The 19227-nt window shown below is 44.7% G+C and overlaps 4 protein-coding genes across 5 annotated transcripts; 2 read left to right on the top strand and 2 right to left on the bottom strand.

Moving 5' to 3' along the window:
* Positions 1-1497: 1497 nt before the first annotated feature.
* On the bottom strand, positions 1498-3344 carry rgrb (retinal G protein coupled receptor b). The gene is made up of 7 exons (XM_049758910.2): positions 3133-3344; positions 2911-3067; positions 2507-2628; positions 2261-2414; positions 2079-2196; positions 1900-2013; positions 1498-1811 (listed from the first exon to the last, which is right to left on the bottom strand). The coding sequence occupies exons 1-7, from the start codon at positions 3206-3208 to the stop codon at positions 1665-1667; spliced, it is 888 nt and encodes a 295-aa protein (XP_049614867.1). The 5' UTR covers positions 3209-3344; the 3' UTR covers positions 1498-1664.
* A 1384-nt stretch (positions 3345-4728) lies between these two features.
* lrit1b (leucine-rich repeat, immunoglobulin-like and transmembrane domains 1b) lies at positions 4729-7954 on the top strand. Its single transcript, XM_049758853.2, has 4 exons — positions 4729-4981; positions 5365-5825; positions 5972-6277; positions 6410-7954. The coding sequence occupies exons 1-4, from the start codon at positions 4860-4862 to the stop codon at positions 7465-7467; spliced, it is 1947 nt and encodes a 648-aa protein (XP_049614810.1). The 5' UTR covers positions 4729-4859; the 3' UTR covers positions 7468-7954.
* Positions 7955-8106: 152 nt separating this feature from the next.
* LOC125991193 (leucine-rich repeat, immunoglobulin-like domain and transmembrane domain-containing protein 2) lies at positions 8107-11100 on the top strand. The gene is made up of 3 exons (XM_049758897.2): positions 8107-8799; positions 8864-9645; positions 9954-11100. Exons 1-3 carry the CDS (start codon positions 8690-8692, stop codon positions 10790-10792), a joined length of 1731 nt encoding a protein of 576 aa, XP_049614854.1. The 5' UTR covers positions 8107-8689; the 3' UTR covers positions 10793-11100.
* A 323-nt stretch (positions 11101-11423) lies between these two features.
* LOC125991187 (cadherin-related family member 1a) lies at positions 11424-18015 on the bottom strand. Of its 2 annotated transcripts, none has more exons than XM_049758850.1 (17): positions 17889-18015; positions 17507-17602; positions 17271-17416; positions 17160-17210; positions 16998-17087; positions 16833-16919; positions 16184-16300; positions 15971-16114; positions 15821-15899; positions 15648-15748; positions 15379-15582; positions 15133-15285; positions 14874-15038; positions 14736-14803; positions 14016-14244; positions 13660-13914; positions 11424-12882 (listed from the first exon to the last, which is right to left on the bottom strand). In XM_049758850.1, exons 1-17 carry the CDS (start codon positions 17947-17949, stop codon positions 12334-12336), a joined length of 2595 nt encoding a protein of 864 aa, XP_049614807.1. In that variant the 5' UTR covers positions 17950-18015; the 3' UTR covers positions 11424-12333. The 2 variants fall into 2 exon arrangements, with proteins under 2 accessions (XP_049614807.1, XP_049614808.1); XM_049758851.1 differs by having other exon boundaries at positions 12731-13503.
* Positions 18016-19227: the final 1212 nt, after the last annotated feature.

Here is a 19227-nt window from a genome sequence, read left to right as displayed (position 1 = left end):
ATTTGTCTTCAGGGCAAATGCAGATAGGCCTATTTGTGTGTGCGTTTATGCTTTTGAAAGTACTGCTTCATCTCAAGTTAAAATATTAGGAATATTTCTTCTCCAATCCAAAACATTAAAGGTGCGACTTAAAAAATCTTACCGTGGCAAAAGTAGAAATTTTGTGTATGTGACTCTGGCAACATCTTGTGGTATAAAATGCGAGATGCACACTAACGCTTACTGTACTTTGATTTTTTTTTTTTTTAAATCTGCACAAAGAGAAGTAATGACGTGTTTTCTGCTGCAAATCTAAGCAATTATGTATGTAACTGTGCATTTTTAAATATAACTTGTGTAGTTGTACATATTGTGACCCGAGTGTCCATTTATCATGAAGTATTAAATTTTTATTTTTTCTCATATTTAACATTCATCCTCGGCACTCTTTCTGCAAAGGTTTACCATAAGTTGTCATTTTCCCCCCTGTACAATAGTTGTACGCAGGCTATTGTATTGCTGAGTTGCAAATTACTTTAAGCCACTAGAGGGCAGAAAAGACAAAAAATCCAAATACTGTACTCTGTAAGCACCATTTCTTCGCAATAGGACCGTTTCTGCAACCAATCTGATTTGAAATTCATCCTCACAGGGCCAGAGCCGTGTTCCTTGATGACATCATTAATTTAGCTACTTCAGATTGGTTCATCAGGGCAAAACACGATATAACCAGCGTTGATTTGCAACTCGCCCCAGGTACCAAATGCAAGGCCGCCCAGATTGTGTTCATTTTAGATTTTGACGCAACAACAGAGGGGATTAGGACAGACAACAGAGCATAATAATGAGGTCTAGCACGTGGCACATCGGCCGTGCGAGGTGGGGGAAGGTTTTAATGAATATTCCAGACGACACGCTCGCATCACAAACCACTGACGCATGTGAACGTCTAATCCCATTGTCGCCCAATCGTTTTGCAAATGCTTTTAAGAAAAGTCCGCATCATGGCTACAGCAGTAGCAGCATTACGTAATCGCTTTGGTGAACTGATCCAACCTGCAGACGCTGACGTCATTTGACCTTTGACACTTTTTTTTTTCTCCTGTTGCGTGGTTTTCACCTTTGCACTCTGAGAATCAAGTAGGCGGATATGTTTTGCGAAACGCGATTATTCACTCTAGTTCATTTTGACTCAGGTGTAAATACGTTTTAGATTGCGATGCCCCATCCTTCTCTAGCGTACGCAAACGTATACGCACAGCCCGGCTATATCCGTCCATGACTAGGTGTCCCGCTCTTATTCCGATTAGCGCTCTAAGTGCTGCTTCTTACTCAGGCTAGGGACCGAATTGGATCACTAGTACAGCCGCTCACTTTGCGAAAGTTTTTCTAAGAATGTCACACGCTAATCTCGCCACGCACTCGGTCAACTCTGTATGGGGATTATATTGTGGCTAATTTAACATTTCAAATCTGTTATGCAACCTTTTCTTAGCATTTCTAATTGAACCTCTCATGTGATTTCAACAGTAACTATACTCATTGGCCACTTTATTAGGTACACTTGTGTTTCCCACCCTTTATTGAGCCGTGCCATAGTACATGAAAAAAATGTCACGGCTCATTAAATAAGAATGTCAGCAAAAGTTGATCATGAAACTATGACGCAGAGTCTTCTTTTCCGTCTATTTAGACTTGGACTTCTTCAGATCCGGCTCGGCTATTTTCTGCCCGGTCAGGAAGTACCACACGCCTCCGCGGTAGGCCTCGTTGCCGAAGGAGTAGAGCAGCGCATTAAAGATGGGGTTAGTTTTGGCCACCACCGGAAGCACCTAGAAAGGAATCAGCCAGCACAACCCGCTTGTGTTTTCGAGCGCTCAGAATGTTCAAATGCGACACGTCGGGGTTCCTTTTGCTCACCATTCGTAGCTTTGGAGATATAACCGTGACGTCTCGGAAGCAGGCGTAAATGCACATGAGGACGTAAGGGCCCCAGCACATTAGCATCACCCTCAATGGCAAGCTGGTGTTGAACTAAAAACAGAGCTGTCCAAATTTAAATTCACTGTCACCCAAAATGGCCTTCGAGGCTGGCTTACCCGGTGGTGATGGACCTTCTTAAAGTGTTTGTGGATGGCGCTGTAGCACGACAGCATGGTCAGCGCAGGGAAGGTCAAGTAGAGCACCACTAGCGTGAGCATGAAGGTGACAAAGTCCCTAAAGAGAATATCGCTTGTTAATGTACTCTGTTGCTATATTTTTACATCAATGCCTCTCATACCTGTCTCCTCTGGTGTAGTCCAGCGTGCAGCAGGTCCTCATCGGCTCAAAGTCGTACACGCCCCAGCCCATGAGAGGGACCGCAGCCCAGAAGATGGACAGGATCCAAATGATGACGCTCATCACCATGGCCGTGGTCCAGAAGAGCTTTTGTCCTGCGTGGCGATAAGGTAACGACTAAATGATAAAATTTCATCCTATAAATCAAACCACAAAACACATACGACAACTCCAATTTTGAACTCACTGGTGCAGTACTGGTGATATCGGTCCCAAGCGATGGCTGCCATAAAACTGATGGACGCCAAGACGGCGATCATCCCCTGGAAGCCGTGAAAGGCGCATCCGTTCTGCCCAAAAGGCCAATGTCTACATTTGTAACGGAGGCACACACACAAAATATAAGAATGTTTTTTTTATAGAATGTTATTTTTTCTTCTACTGTACAGTTTCTTTTCCTATTTTAAAAGCACAGCATTATGCATAATGTTACAAGATAAATGATTCATTTATTTACTTATGTGTTTATTTTGGTTTGTTTATTTATTTAATGGTTGGGGCTTGTCTACTAAACTAGTAGAGTTAAGAGATATTAGTACTAGTACAAATTCAAACCAAATGAAAAGGTTCCCATGTTCGGGGTTACCGGACCGAAGGTAGCTGGCGTAGGCTGCCGTGAGTCCGTTCACGTTGAGGCAAATATCGGCCAGGGCCAAGTTGACGACCAGGTAGTTGCTTGGTGTCCTCATCTCGCGCACGCCCAGAAAGGAGGCGACGGTGACGGCGTTGAGGAGGAACCCGAGGACTCCTGTGGGTGCACGGAGGACGCAACCAGTTAAAACAAATGTGGGCCGAGTCCTCGTTTCCACTTACCGCCGACAAAAAGCGCCGAGCCGAACAAGAACATGTCGAAGTCGGCGAAGCCGTCAGGTAACGTGTACGCCGCCATGTTGTTTATTTGAGCACTTTTCCCCCACTTAAACTTATTTACTTTACCCCGCACACGAAGAGTAAATTGAACTGTTCTGGCTATGTGTTCCTCCCACAAAGTGAAGCTTTGTGTTGCCCTTCTGTCACATGAACGGGAGGGGGTAAGACCAGAACAATGTGCTTAAGATTTGTTACTCGGTGCTGCTGCAATCCCCCCAAGAATGTCCTAACAAGAACCCTTTGCTCTTATTTAGTCGGAAATTTTGGGCTCTTTATCTCTCATGACCTAAAATACTCCCTCAGTATCTCAATGTGAGATAAATGAATAAATAAAGTTATGTCGACAAAAACAGTCCTGATACCCCCAAACTTTTGAAAACTGTGTTTAACTATGTCGTTTTTAAACAATTAAGAATAGTGCAAAAGTTGCTTGAAATGTAATATCGAAACATAAAATAAATAGTTATGTACACATGTTCATATAAACATAAAGGTGTTACAAGATGAGTGGAAGCCCTCCAATGTGATAAATGCCTCTTTGGTGAATTAAAAAATCAAAATTTCCATTTGGTGTGAATGTGTAAATATTCATCAAAGTCAGCTGGAACAGGCTCCAAGTCCCCCGTGGCCATCATGTAAGTGCTCTCGTAAATAGATGGATGTTTTTGGAAAGTTGACCCTCATCTATCGCCGATTTTGAAATTGTTTGCTGAGCGTCTGTTTGCCAACTGCATTAATCTGCTCAGATTATCACCAACTCATCAACAAATGAATTAATGATGTTTCTCGGTGGACTTTTTTTTGTGGGGCAGTGCAGCAGCGTCACATACTGGTGACCTTGAACTTGAAACCCTACGAAAAATGGTATCATCTGCTACTGATGAATATTTTAGTGATCAAAATGTGGACTTTGTGGTTGATGTTTTAATAGTTGTATCATAGTTGTTTGTCCCTATGATGATCCCCACATAAGTTTCAGTGCTTTTGACAGTCCTTTGGTATTTGCAGAAAATGAATTTGAAAAGAGAAAAAAGATATATTAAAAAAAGACAAAGCTGACTAGATTAAAGGATTTGTCTTGTGTATCAAAATGTTGCACCTGTTAAAAACTGTAACATATTTAAAATAGGCCAGAAAAAAAAGATTGTGTAAATTATTCACTCAGTAATAAGACTTACAGACCCATCAAGATGCTCATCTTTTGTAAAAACATAAATGGATGACAAAAAAAAAAAAAGAAAATCGTGTGCAAGCCACATGATAAAATGTCCCCTTGAACATTTTCTGGAATTATTCAATAAAAATCAAATTAATAGGACTGTTTAACTTTCCGACTTCCTATGAGAGACTTGTTGAGGATTCTTCAGCAAGCTCCAGTTGTGCATCTGTGTAAAAATGTTAACATTGGTAAGAAAATGAAAGGGACAAGTGTGCAGCCTATCAGCTTCCGGGATAGCCCTGGTGTAATCGTGTGAATGGAAATAACCTCAAACTCCTCCTCCTGCGTCTATAATCCAAGCGCATCCTTTTTATCAGAGGATTGACTGCGGGCGGAGCAGAATGGAACTGACGGAGCACCATGTATCTCACATCCCCTTAAAGAAAAAAAGAAACATAGATTTCTAGTAGTTAAGTAGTTTGTTGCATTTAGGAGCCTCGTGGGAACCAAAATGAGTCGACACTTTTCTTGTGCGTTTTGCGTGGCTTTATTTATTTTCCCATTCATGAGCACTTCGTGTCCTGCACAGTGCAACTGCTTCTTCCACAAACTGAGCGACGGTTCCAAAGCCAGGTAAAGATGAGATATTTTCTTCTTTTTATAGATTCATTTTTTTTTTTTATCTTACATGCAAAATTGACAGCATGTTAGTGCTTTTGTCATTTCAGTAGTGGAGGATTAATTCGGAGTTGCCCTTTAATCTGCTTTTCTTGTTATAGGACAATAGACCACTACTTTTATTGAACTGTTTATTTCAAGTTAATGCTATTTTTAATCAGAATCTTGCTACAGTTTGAAATTTTTTGCAAAATTAACAAATGCTAAAAAAAAATATTTGTACAAAATCTGCTAAGTGCTAAAACATCTGCTTTACTTGAGCTAAAATGAACCATGTTTTGAATCTATTTATACATTATCATAAAGAGTTGAACAATTGCCCTTCCCCCCACGTACAGAAGCGTCCTTTGCAATGATCCCAAGATCACTGTCATTCCTCCAAATTTCCCCATGGACACCTCCAAAATACGCATTGAGAAGACAGCCATCACGAGGATTTCCAGCGGTGATTTTCGCTACCTCGGCAGCATGGAGTTTCTGTGGATGTCTTTCAACTCCCTGAGCTCTCTCAGCATGGACAGTTTTCAGGGTCTCACGAACCTGGACGAGCTGAGGCTGGACGGTAATGCCCTCACCTCATTCCCGTGGGAGTCTCTGAGCGATATGCCCAATCTGAAGCTACTCGACCTGCACAACAACAAGATCTCCAGTATGCCCGCCGAGGCCCTGGCGTACATAAAGAACATCACTTATCTGGATTTATCTAGCAACACTCTCACCACCATCCCTGCAGATGTCCTCTCGCTTTGGTTAAGTGTAAAACCACTTCAGGAAGCTGATTCTTCCAAGTTCATTCTTGGTGAGTTTCTTGAATCAGGAGACTTGTTGTGCCTAGTCACCACAAGGGCAGATTAGTTTCATTTTAGTAGTCGTGTGTGTCTTTGTGGTTATAATAGCAAGGTTATAATAGCTTTGACAGGTTTCAATGACACACTTGGTTTTCAGGCCTCCATGACAACCCGTGGTTATGCGACTGCCGGCTTTATGATCTGGTCCAGTTCCAGAAGTCCCCGAGGTCATCGGTCGCTCTAATAGACCCCAGGCTGCGATGTTCCGACCCGGAGAGTCTGTCTGGGGTTTTCTTTACTGAAGCGGAATTGCAGAGGTGCCAGGGCCCTCGGGTGCATACCGCTGTTGCGCGTGTCCGGAGCTCGCTGGGCAACAACGTCCTGCTTCGTTGCGGCACTGTTGGCGTTCCAATCCCTGAGCTTTCTTGGAACCGCGCCGATGGCAAAAAAATCAACGGCACCAGTGAGTTCTCCTGAACTAAATCCAGAAGTGCTAAGATTAGAGCATCTATTTCCGCACGAGTGTCAACAAGCTTAAAGTTATTCTCTTTGTGTCAATCTACTTAACCCTGCCAACCGTTTCTCTTATTTTCAGTTCAGCAAGAGATCTCACAGGAGGGCATCATTTGGTCCATTTTGAGTGTGCCGGCAGTCTCTTACAGGGATTCGGGAAAGTATGTGTGCAAAGCCACCAATTTTGTGGGAACCGCAGACGCTATCATCTCCTTGGTGATCACAGACACGTTTCGGGCTGAAGAGACAGGCGGTGCGGTTGCCAAAAGACCTAGAGGAAAGAAGCCCGGCGGTATGGGGAGGGCTGCGTATCAGGAAAAGCTTATCGCTAGGTATGTCCCTCCCCCGACGACCTCTCCCGGCAAGCCCGTCGTCCAACCCCTCGACGGCAAAGGCGTCACCGGGAAGTACGAGGTCGAGAGCTATAGCGTCTCCTCCGGCTCCCGAGGACGAGGCCGGGGGTCGAACCCTCGAAAGCCAGAGCAGGTTGCTTTGGGTAACATGGTGGCCAACGCCTCATCCTTACAGCAAGCCCCCGAGAAAAGGGTGGTGCGTTCGGTGAAGGTGATTGGCGATACCGACCACACCGTCTCGTTGAACTGGCGAGCCCCCACGTCCACAAATATCACAGAGTTTAGCGTCCTATACGCCGTGTTCGGCGAGCGGGACATGCGGCGGATAAACGTGGGAGCGGGCAAAAACCGTATCACCATCGACGGCCTGGTGCCTAAAACAAAGTACATCGCTTGCGTTTGTGTCAAAGGCCTGATACCGAAAAAGGAGCAGTGCGTAATCTTCTCGACGGATGAGGCGGCCAGCGCAAGCGGCACCCAGAAACTCATCAACGTGGTGGTCATCACAGTAGCCTGCGTCATCGCAGTGCCTCTCACTCTGATCGTCTGCTGTGGCGCCATTAAAAAGCGTTGCCGCAAGCTCCTCGGCCAGCCGTCCAAGGAAATACAGGACTCCTATGTCACATTTGAGACTCTGGGCCCCGGGTCCAAAACTAAAGGGACGGAAGGCGAGTATCTTACCCGGTTAACCCCGGACGAGTCCAACCGGCTGCTTTCCGCGAGGTCCAGCGTCGATTCCGAGGCCATAACGAGGACTGAGGGCCCACCTAATGAGTACTTCTGCTAAAACTCGACATTTGCCTCAACTTGTGGGAGATGCACTATAAGATTGGAGTCGTCAAGTCTGTACCCTCTAAAGGAAATTGACAGCTCATTTGCCACAGGATGAAACAACTTCTTACAGACTTGTGAAAGAAAGCTAAATATATGTATAAAAAAAGGAAAATGATACACAGTGAAATGGTTATTTACATGTTAATGTATATAAATGTGTTTTGGGACCTCTTACTAAAAGGTGACAGTTCATCTTTTCAACCTAAACAACATTTTATCTAATGTAACCTCTGCACTGTGTACAAACCTTTACATCAATTATATTTAGCAACACTGACGTCGATTAGTCTGTTTTGTCTGTCGTCACGTGCCAGGTTTTCCAAACAAAACAAAACTCAACACAACTTGCACAGTTTCTAATATGTAAATATGTTGTCAACTAACACATCTGTATATGAAAGAGTTGTATGTAAATAAAAGTTGTTTTTATATACTGATAACATGATTGTTCATTATGTTGGACTGAAACATGAGTGGATATCAGCAAACACACAAGCAGGTCTTAAGTGCTTTTTATTGAATAGTTCCAGACAAATGTTCAGGGGAACATTTTATTAAACCAACATGTGTTTTTCAGTTTTTTTGTCATCCATCAGAACAAATGGTACAGAGTGAATTGGTTTCTGCTGCCCAAAGTACTATCTGCACTAACGTACCTTATATATATGCAGTCTGCAAAGATGAGTGCTACTACAACTAGTTTGGCCTGAATGTTGATTTGCGGCCATGTTCAAAATTTCTTTACGACAAAACCGTTTGCAACTTTTTAGGAACCTTGACGAGATTCGCTCTGTGTTCAAACCCTCGCGGCTCAGTGAAATATGGGTTTTATTGAGGTCAGATTACTGTCCTCTCCAGACATCTGTCGCCCTCTCTCTTGGCACCGCTAACTGGCCCGGCCCACTTATGCAGACGGGCCTTCTGTTGTCGCCCATGCCCTCGTCACACTGGGTGACTGACCGAGTATTTGTAAAATTCTGAGACAACAGCTCAAACGAGTCTGTTCAAAGTGGAGACCCTGTGACAGAAATACATCAGAGTGCGTCCCGTGTATCCCGTTGTCTGCTTTAAGTGTTACGTCAAGGAATCTTAAGCTAATAGGCTTTGTGGTCACATAGCCTGTCCATGCCACGTCCTGCACTTAACAGGCTTGTTTCCAATGGTCCTCTCGGAAAATGGATGGCTTTTGCGTCGCGTTCGGCATTTCTTTTTTGTTGTACATCATCACTCCCGGATCGTCAACTTGTCTGAAGGGTTGCTCCTGCGTAGATGAGACCCTAGGAAGGTGAGTCGACCCTAATTTGTGAAAGCTAGGTTATACTTCAAGACGCCTTATTTCTCACACCTAGGTCTTTGCTCTGCATGGAAACGTACATGGGCCAAATTCCAGAGGACATCCCGCACAATTTCACAAAGATCCGGATGGAAAACTGCCACCTGACGGAGCTACCTCCGGGATCCTTCTCGAAATTGGGTACTTTGGAATTCCTGTGGCTCAATTTCAATGACATCACCTTGATGAACATCAAAAGCCTACAGGGGCTGGCCAACCTGACCGAGTTGCGGCTGCAGGGCAACAAGCTGACTTCGGTTCCGTGGACTGCGTTTCAGGACACGCCGCGACTCAAAATTCTGGACTTGAAACACAATCGTCTCGACGTCCTACCAGAATATTCCTTAAAACACTTGCCTGTGCTGACCTACTTAGATTTATCCTTCAACCAGCTTAGTGTTATATCAAAAGATGTATTCATGAATTGGCCCCTTTACCAGAAAGCAGAGCGAGTTTGGGCAAAGGAGGGCTCGGTTTCCAATGTGGTCTTAGCGCTACACGACAACCCCTGGCTGTGCGACTGCCGCCTGAAAGGCTTCGTGGAGTTCATCCGAGCGGTCGGGCCTCCCATCATTCTCATGAACTCTTATTTGTTGTGTTCGGGCCCCACCTCTAAAGTGGACACATTTTTCCACAAGATCCAGTTGAAAACCTGCACAAAGCCCGTGGCCTCTGCCCCGGAGACTAACATCAACGTGCCTCCAGGAGCCAACGTAACGCTCTCGTGCTTAGTCAAGGCCAGGCCGGGCCCAAGCATTGAGTGGATGCACAGTCAGAAGATTATAAGAGGATTTACTGGTAAGATTGTGTTTTATTTTTTATACTGTTGTCCATTAAACGGTTGCAAAGCACTCAAACCACATTTTTAGCTAGTGACCTGATCTAGATTTTAGGGGCAGGATATAGTAAATGTCAAATTACTTAAATAAGAATAGGAGCTTATTGTAGGACAACATTAGTTTTTTTTTTTCCACTTTTTAACTATTCTGATCTCTTTGTTGGAAGTAACCATTTTGTGGCCATTGGTTAATCGCTAGCAAATGTAGATATTTAACTACAGATAGTTTTAAATCAAGAGACATGATCTCCTCATTTTCTTTATACAGCTACTGTGACTCCCATTGACGAGGAGACTGTCAACTCTACTTTGGTGATCCCCTCGCTGTACCTAGCGAACGGAGGCCTCTATACCTGCCTGGCCAACAATTTCATTGGCAATTCTTCTGCTGAAATCACGGTGAACATCAGCACTTTGAGTAACTCCGCTCCTCTCCTGCCACCTTCACCCATCCTTTCCCCGGATGAGAACACCTCCATTGACATCCGCATCGCCAAGCAGACGGTTTATGGCATCACCGTGGAATGGCGTGCCGCCATGGAGAACCCGGCCGAAACCTGGTTCACCGTCCATTTTGGAAAGTACGGCTCACCCAAAAGGGAGACCATCTACATCGGACCGGGTATCAACAGCTACTCGGTCAGCGATTTGCTTCCCGTTACCAAATACGAGGTTTGCGTGACCCTGAAGAACCACCCGCCAAGGGAGGGCCAGTGTGTCGTCTTTGTGACGGGAAGTGACGTAAGCGAGATGGAGCAGAGGGAGCGTCTGATTCACATCGTAGTCGTCGTTTGCGTCATGGTGCTGTCCGTGCCGGTCGGCATGTACGCCTGCACCACCGAGGCCCGCTTTAGCTGTGCGGAACGCTGCGGGAATCTGTGGAGGAAGTCATATTTGTGGTCTCGCAATAGGAACCGCCAGGAGGCTGAGTTTCAGGGGGTGGAAAGTCAAGGTCCCGAGAGTCAGGGGATAGACAGTCTGGGCGCGTTCGACAGCCTCCAGGCGGCCAGTGATGAAGTCCTATGCAGGGACTTGCAAGAAAAAGCCAAAAAGAAGCAGAAGTCTGACGACAGATGCAAAGGAGGAAGTGCGGCCTATCTGTATTAAATCAACCACTCCCTCCATCGATCCATTTATCTGGTTGAGTGTCGCACGGAACCGGAGCCTATCCCGGCTGACTTTGGATGAAAGGTGGACAACAACCTCCCACTGGTCACTCTTTAATCACAGTACAGAGCACTGTCACAAATCAATCAACAACTCTGCCTTTTTTTTTTCTTTTGCAATAATTGTTAATATTTACTTTTTAATGTATATAAACATCCAATTTCCTTTCCCATTTTGATACCAAATGTGTGTAAATCATGAATAATGTACAGTTTGTATCATTCCTGGATTAAAATGAGCCACACAAATGCTGAGGGATTCTATTTTTTATTTTTTTTTAGTACAATCGCCCAAAAGGATTTGTTACATAAGCGCTATATTCCCGTGCATTTATCCATACACTGCTAAGAAGATTAGAGTGATTTTTTTTCCCCCCCCCGAACCCTTGTCAGCGAGACATGATATTTCCATTTACTGACAGGTCTGATTGCACATTAATTGGTAAGGAAAAAACAAATTCAAATGATGTTTGAGAATTTACCATTGATTTTTCTCTTCTGCCTTGTTCTATTTGATAATCGTTTTAAAAATTTAATTGTAACCTCTGCACACCCACAAAAACATGACTCTATTTCGTTGAAATATTTATTCAAAATCAATCAAATACAAAGACCGTACAAATATGTCACATGCAAAGACCAGGCAGTGTGTCTTATAGTTAATGCCGTATATCTCCATGTATTATATAATACAACAATCACATGACATTTAAATTGCCTACATTTGAAGGCATTGATGAAAATGGATGTAGCTCGTATATTTTGATGTTAATTCCATTTCTTTTGCGTACTTACAAAAAAGCAACCTGTATGCAGTTGAAATACAAACAATTTTGTGCACACATTGAAAACAAATATAAAAGCATCTGTTTCAATACTACATAAACGCAACCTTGTGAGCTAGCTTGTGTTTAAGCACAACACGACTGTGGCACATGGTAATTGTACAAAAAGCGCAAATTTTCGGCGTGATTTTGTGAGGATTTAGCTCACCCAAAATATTATAATGTGAACTTCTAATGTCCGTGCGTTACATAAAACAAATAGTAAAAAAAAAAAAGGAAGCTGCTGCACAAAACTATTTTTGTCAGAACCAATGTCGGCTTATAAGCAGTTAGCAACAGTAGCACTTTATCACATTTAGATATAAATGTGTGTATAATATGTGTGTGTGTGCTGTATATCAGAACGGAGGTGTGTGTTTCTTTGCAGTCACAGAAACATATTAGATAGTATCTGGAAATCTCCGTGGGTAAAATGCGATCCTCCTCGAGATGGCAGTGTGGTGATCATCTTTTGCTCTCTGGAGTTATCTGTACTTTGCTTTAAGTATTTATTTCTGGCTATCTTTACTTTCTCTGCCTTAAATGGTCAAAATAGCCTTTTTACTCATTTTAATCTCACAGATAAAAAGATGTAATCTAGCTAATCTACCAATGTATTTTGTATCTGATGTTCAATTTATCTCAAATATGTGAGTACTTAATAATAACCTTGATTGTTTTCTATAATTTTCTGCTCCAGCCTCATTTTCAACTCGGAAACCAGCGCAGAGCTCATATTGCCCTCCTTGCGACGACACGAGTTGCCTTTCTTTGAGCCTTTGGAGGACAAGGCTCCAGATATGGTGGGAACAGCACGGGACCACTCGGGGGGTCGGTAGTTGGCCGGGGCCGGCGGGGGCAGACACGGGGCGCAGGGTGGCGGTGGCGGCCTCGCTTTCTGAGTGCCGCTCTTCTGCTTGGGGGATCCCTCCAGATCCTCCATGAGGAACTTCTCGGAGGGGTTGCGAATTTTAAACGCGGGCATGTTGAAACTCCAGGGCTGCCGGTGCCTGGGTCTCCTCTTGATGATGCGGCGCGCAGGCGTCACCCTGTTTTGGGACTTGGCGTTGCGCATGTACATAGCCGTGGAGATGAGAACGGTCGCTCCTACCAACAAGCTAATAATGAACGTAAGCATGCCCAACGCTTTCATGGGGTTGTCCCTGCTTTTCATTAAAAAGGCCGCCATAGGCCCCTTTAGAGGAATCTGCAAAAGATCACAAATAGAATCGGAATCATCCAAGCGTCATTTGAAGCGAGCGATCGATTGATAAGCGAAGCACTGGCAAAGGAGTGCGATTTGACTTTGGCATGGAGCTGATATGATGGGTGATGCGTCCGTCACAAACCAGAGCCCTGGAGCATGTTTGTGTAAGAAAAACTTTAAGGCCAAATGGAAAATGTTTGGCAGCAAATTGTTCTATGGTGGAAAAAGCTCTGCCATTTACATCAGTCAGTCTCGAAACTACCCACGCGATTGTTTCCCGCAAATCTGCCTGGCGATAAGCTGCCATGGGACTTACGCGTTATAGAAAAACGGAAATACATTTTGTACCTCTTTCAAACACGCCCTAAGACCTTCACCGAGCAAACCGAGAAACAAAGACGGGACACGGAGGTATCACTTCCCTCACTTGGGTCTGCGGACTACTTTGATATAGTTACTCTCTGGGTTGATTCTGGACTTTTTCACTGAGTTACAGTACAGGACTGTGGATATGCAGACGGTTAGCAAAACGAAGGTCACGACAAGGCTGAAACAAATTCCAAAAACGGTCAGCGGACGCTTGCTGAGGCCCAGGAAGTACGAAACAACGCGTCCCTTGACCTGGAAAGCACGATGCACAACACACAAGACCAGAAACAAACAATCATCAACATGCGGAATGACGTGATGAAAACACAGGTGCACATGTATAGTTGCGTATAAATGCAGAAGGGCGATAGCAGCAGCCGCGAGCGTCTAGAGTTAGCGTAGTCTTACCGCTTCTGTGATGTCAATGTTGACCACGGCGGTGGCGCTAAATGACGGAGAACCTTGGTCTCGCGCCTCAACCACCAGCGACCACTTGCAGGCCTTCTCCATGGTGATGTTGTTCACTATCTCCATGGACTTGATGTACGGCTTCAGCTTGATCTCGCCCGTTTCTGCATCGATGTCAAACGCGTTGTCGGGATCCGCCGTCATGATGCAGTACTCCACGACGTTGTTGGGCGACTCTGCGTCATCGTCCACCGCCTGTGAGCGGAGCAGTCGTAGTCAGACATTTTATGTACTCGAGCAAGAGTTGACCGTATTCCTTTTTTTGCACACACCCTATTAAATACTTCATCACGCACCTCTACTTTGACGGGCGTTCCGATGATCATAGTCTTCTCTAGTAGCGGCTCCTCAAATTCAGGCCAGTGGTCGTTCATGTCGAGCACGGTGACAAAGACCTCGGCCAGGCTGTACTTTCCTTCCGAGTCTTGCGCCTTCACGTAGAAGTTAAACTTGGAGCGAACCTCAGCGTCCAACGTTGTCCACGGCTGCGTGGAGATGATGCCCGTCGACGGGTGGATGGAAAACCTGCGCGATATTGTCTAAATTTCACCAAAGGCTAACGAAATAAATACGTTATTTATCCGGATGTGTTTCAACACTAGGCTTGCTTCCATTTTATTCACTGTGATAACTCACAAGTCTCTTGCAAACTGCTAACTTTCACACAATGAACTCAGGTGGTCGCCTACAGAGGAGCATAAATTTGCACTTTAACACCCGTACACGTTCTCGCCTTGCCACAACCCCATGTCTCGGGCTCCAGCTGTCAGCCTGTTTGTTAATTGGCTCTTCCGACGCGAGATGGACGACTATTTTTAACTCTCCAATCCAATTAGGAGATGAGCGGGAATCTTGCAGCCATCTTAGGAGCGAGGCTGTTTGGATAGCGCTGTAGCCAAATAAACCGGTTTTCCTCTTCTCTTTTTGATTCGGAATGCTAATCGTAGATCAGGACCGTCGCTTCCAGATCTCTACGTGCGAAAGCAGTAGTTAAACATCTAATCTAGTTTACTTACAAATCTGATCCTGACCCATAGATGCTGTATTTGACTTCACCCCAGGGTCCTGAATCGGGATCACTCGCCTGGCGGAAGAAGCAGGATAAAATTTCGATTGTGGTTCGGAATCAAATGTCAGAAAAGAGGATGACTGACTGTAACAGTGGAAACACTGGTGCCTCCGGGCGAGTTCTCTGCGACCCTGGAGATGTAATACTCTGACGTAAATTTGGGAGTGTTGTCATTAGTATCCAGGAGGTTGATCACAATGTCCGCCGTCGCGCTGAAGCGCTCCGGAGTGTCGAGCTCCACCGCCAATAGCTGTAATAATAATAATACTTCATTTTATTTATAAACAAAGGTTTCACGAGTGGATAAAATATCCTAATGCCATAATATCATTTTCAATCCCGACCTTAAATGAGAGCGTTGATCCCTTTTCGTAGTCAATGCCGGACGTGTCCTCCACGATGATGGTCACCTGGGCTTCGTTCAAGACTGTCTGGGGCACCACTCGGAGAACACGGCTCGGACCCACCAGTCTCAGTTTGAATTTGGCGTTTGCCCCCTTGGGAATAAAAATGACAGACATGATAAGATAAGAAGCTAGAAAGTGGAGGGAATACATCCAAATAACAAGCATGCTTCCGAGCCAACCTACTTGATCAGAATCGTTAACAGTGATCTTGAACCCGCGCAGGATCTCGCCCGAGGGAGGGTGTTCGTACATGGTGACCTCGAACTTGCTCTGCGGCCCGTTCTCGCCGTAAAATGTGGGCGGGTGGTTGTTGAGATCCACCACTCGTACCGTCACCACGGCAATGTTGTAGTCCTGAAGCAGATCTTGGGCTCCTACCTCAGATGCCTGGTTGGGAACGTTACGCGCTCATAAATAACCAAATTGTTCATGTAAATATTTTCAGAAGCTACCTTGACTTTAATTTCGTAGAGTTCGTTTTTGAGCAGGGATGGGTGCGTTGTCAAGGTGATGCATCCGCTGGTGCTGTTGATGTCAAAGACGCCGTCACTTCCTGTAAGAGACGTTCTGCGTTATCGTGGCTAAACGGGTCGAGAGTGATCCCAGTGCACGACGTTGCTTTTACCATCGATGATGGAATAATAAATGGGATTGGGATTCCCTTGATCGCCGTCTCTGGCGTACACGGTGAATATCTCTGAGCCCTAAATGACAACAGTCGGGTCAAACTCGTGTGTCGTTCCAGGCTAGTGTAGCCAACCGCGAGAAAACTTACGGGAACGGAGACTTCGTAGATATAGCCAAAGTAAGGCGTTCCTACAAAAGATGGAGGCATGTCTTGGGCATCGAGAACGTTGACCGTTATGGTGGCTGTGGAGGACAAAACCTGAAGTTTGCCCTTGTATTTTCCTCCTCCGTCCTGAGAAAAACAGTAGGAGGATTTTTTTATTAGAATTTCTTTGGGTCTGTGAACCTTGACTTGTCGGACCTTGGCCACCACTGTCACAAAGTGCGTGGGCGTGGTCTCGTAGTCCAGCCGCTCGCCGGGTTTCACCCTCAGGATCCCGCTGTGGGCGTCGATGGCGAACTTGGAGAATGGCGTCGGCTGATGACAGACAAGGGGTTCAAATTTTGGTTACTGTGATCAGCGACAACATGACAGACGTTTGTCACTCGTGTTGGTTTGCTGGAACGGAGCGAACCTAAATCCTTGTTAAGCTGTCAATGCAAAATGTAATTAAAATGTAATCCACGCAAGTCACACATTTACAAACTGCTCACTCGGTATGAGATTAATCTTTTCCCGCCACACGATATTCCATCACTCAAATGACCTCTTTGTTGTTGTTGTTTCCATCCCAAACTCGTCTAACTCGGAGGAAGCGACGGTGCGCTAAGTCTCGCTGTCTGTCCCCGCGCCCCCCTTTAGTGTGATGCCCCCACAAACTGCACTAAAGAAAAAAAGAAACTGAAAATCCAATTTCAAAACGAAGAAAGTGACCGGAATCCGATCAAGACAATAGTGTGCCTCTGAGAAAAAGGGCAGCTTTGGATTTCTTGAAATTCAAATTCAAAATAAATCCCACTTCTCACGCTCAATATGATCATCGGCATAACTGTAAAGGCTGGAAGCTCACCTGCAGGGAATAGGAGACGCTCCCTCCTGAGCCCAGATCTTTATCCCGCGCCAGGACTCGGTAAATGCTGCTGCCAGCTATGACATCCTGAAGAAGAACAAAACAACCATTAAAATGTTTGCTATTTTTTTATACACTTTTGTCATTGTTTCAGATCAGTCCTACCTCGGCAATATCGACGATAAAAGGCAAGTTTTGGAACCGGGGCGGTTCGTCGTTGACGTCGGTGACAAACACTCTCACGTTTTCAACCACCTGAAAACAAAACACAAGCCAACTAGAACCTCTCGCCTTTCGGACAATGATAACCCGCCTTTGCTCACTTACTTTATTCCGCCCATCCGTGATGCTAACGAGCACAGAAATCTCATCTTGTTTCTACAAAATAAACATTTTGTTAATTGCAGCAAACTTCCCGAGATCACCCTAAGGGCTCACCTCTCGATCCAGCTCCAGAACGAGAGTCACGTTTCCAGACTTGGGATCCACCCTAAAATACTCTGTGGAGCCCATTTGGAACGTCAGACCGTATCGGATGGGATCGCCCTCAGGATCGCTGCCGTTGAGGACATAAATCTGCGTGCCTGGAAATAAAAGCACGGTAAGACACTTTATCAATCATCCGTCCGACAAAAACAAATCGAATCAGATGAAGTAGAAAATTCATCTCGTACCGACCGGGGTGTCCTCAGAGATGCTGAACAAAGCCATGTTCCCATTTGTACCGCTGGGTCCATTGTCGTAGAAATACGGAGCGTAGTCCGATTGTCCTTCATCGGAAAGCCGAGTGAGGATCAAATGAGCAACATTGACACCAATAATTGTAAGATTTTATCCCTAAGAGTAACTTACTTGCTAGAAACAAAGCAGGAGGTGAAAGCAGTGATGAGGAAAAACAATGGGGAACATTCAACAGTGTCAAATGACATTTTTAATCGAATTCAAATGCAAAATAAACCTTTTTGAAGAGCGGCGCACTAAAGATTGACCATCCCAGAAGGGATTAAGCGCCTGCCTAAGAAGTCTTATCCATGCGCAAATGAAAACAAGCCTTACCCAAACTGAAGTGCAGGAGGAGAACAAAGGTGAAAGCCGACGTTTTCTTCTCTAGCTTCATCCTGGTGGGGCACCGAGGCCCGGTTGGCTCATGTGGAAGGCTTTGGGGGGCTGGCGGGCGCTTGGTTGGTCGGGCGGCGAGCTGTGTGCCCTTCTTCAGGCTGCTCAAGAAAAGGCTGGGACTCGCTAATCCAGTGACGCATCCCTTCTCTGCGCATACTACGCTGCCGACGCAACAGCTCACACCTTTGCATACGCACAAAAAGTCAGCCACGCCTCTCTTACACTGCTCTTTTTTAGCAGCCTATCCAATTTGCTTCTTAGCACCAATTGTGTCAGTGTAGAGCTTCATGGGCATTTGATTTGCATCCAAATATTGATTGCATGTGCAGAGTTTTTACACCTTGGCCCAACGTTAACATGTTTAATTGGTGTCAGGGAGGTTTGACAATTAGCAAGTGTAGAACAAAAATAGCATTTGACGCTCAATTATGTTAGCCAATCACAATGCAGGATCATTCGGGATTGGAAACATTCAGGTTGTAAAAATTGCATTAGACCTAAAAGACCACCTGCATTTGTTGGCGCATTGCATTAAAGCATGCAATGCGTCAACAAATGCACGTGGTTAGGGTTATACACTCTTTTTATTATTTGGTTTTGATTATTTATTTCATAATTCAAATGGGTTATTAGTTACTAAAGTTTTTTTTAAAAGTATGGTTTTTGTAAACATTACATAGGAAGGTTCGAATGAGGAGTGACAAGTTAAACATTAGAAACAGTTAAATGTGTGTCATCAATGTAAAATTGTGGCATCCAGATGCATGCACCTTTATCGCATTTAGCTGCAGTAGTTTGCATCTGCTGTGAGTGTCCTTGCTTGGTTGGGAGGCTTTAATTTGAGCGGAGCAACCAGATGGTGGACAAGAGGATTATTGTGTGCCCTAAGCCTTTGTCATCTGCACTCTATGTGCGTGCGTGTGTGCGTGCGTAATGCGAAAGCAAGTGTAAATAAGGTAATCAATACTGCCTTTACAAAATCTAAAATGAAATTCAAAATACACAGAAGACTAAAAATTAAGTATCAGCATGCTTTGGGGTTAAATTTTCCATTGTTATGATGCGTATTGATTATACTTTTAATTCACCACTAAGTGGCAGTGTTGTTGTGCAAACGTCTCTGTGATGTATTTTATGCATCGTCACTTGGTGAGTAGTCTTATTTTAATATACCATGACTAAGGTCTGATGAATATTTACTAAGGACTAATAAAGTGATTGAGACAACTAGAATGCATCAATTGACCTATAAAATTAGAAGTCAAAATAAGGACAA

Source organism: Syngnathus scovelli, chromosome 21 (assembly GCF_024217435.2).
Source record: "Syngnathus scovelli strain Florida chromosome 21, RoL_Ssco_1.2, whole genome shotgun sequence".
NCBI lineage: Eukaryota > Metazoa > Chordata > Actinopteri > Syngnathiformes > Syngnathidae > Syngnathus > Syngnathus scovelli.
Note: the sequence above shows the minus strand (reverse complement) of the source record. Positions and strands in the feature narration are given on the sequence as shown.

Coding starts and splice junctions, on each gene's coding strand:
- rgrb (XM_049758910.2), bottom strand. CDS start 3,208: ATGGCGGCGTACACGTTACCTGACGGCTTCGCCGACTTCGACATGTTC. Junction 3,068..3,132: donor CTCGGCGCTTTTTGTCGGCG/GTAAGTGGAAAC, acceptor GTGCACCCACAG/GAGTCCTCGGGTTCCTCCTC. Junction 2,014..2,078: donor AGAAGGTCCATCACCACCGG/GTAAGCCAGCCT, acceptor CTCTGTTTTTAG/TTCAACACCAGCTTGCCATT.
- lrit1b (XM_049758853.2), top strand. CDS start 4,860: ATGAGTCGACACTTTTCTTGTGCGTTTTGCGTGGCTTTATTTATTTTC. Junction 5,826..5,971: donor TTCTTCCAAGTTCATTCTTG/GTGAGTTTCTTG, acceptor CTTGGTTTTCAG/GCCTCCATGACAACCCGTGG. Junction 6,278..6,409: donor CAAAAAAATCAACGGCACCA/GTGAGTTCTCCT, acceptor TCTTATTTTCAG/TTCAGCAAGAGATCTCACAG.
- LOC125991193 (XM_049758897.2), top strand. CDS start 8,690: ATGGATGGCTTTTGCGTCGCGTTCGGCATTTCTTTTTTGTTGTACATC. Junction 8,800..8,863: donor GTAGATGAGACCCTAGGAAG/GTGAGTCGACCC, acceptor TCTCACACCTAG/GTCTTTGCTCTGCATGGAAA. Junction 9,646..9,953: donor GATTATAAGAGGATTTACTG/GTAAGATTGTGT, acceptor TTCTTTATACAG/CTACTGTGACTCCCATTGAC.
- LOC125991187 (XM_049758850.1), bottom strand. CDS start 17,949: ATGAAGCTAGAGAAGAAAACGTCGGCTTTCACCTTTGTTCTCCTCCTG. Junction 17,417..17,506: donor CTCTGAGGACACCCCGGTCG/GTACGAGATGAA, acceptor TTTTATTTCCAG/GCACGCAGATTTATGTCCTC. Junction 15,286..15,378: donor CTGTTAACGATTCTGATCAA/GTAGGTTGGCTC, acceptor TTTATTCCCAAG/GGGGCAAACGCCAAATTCAA.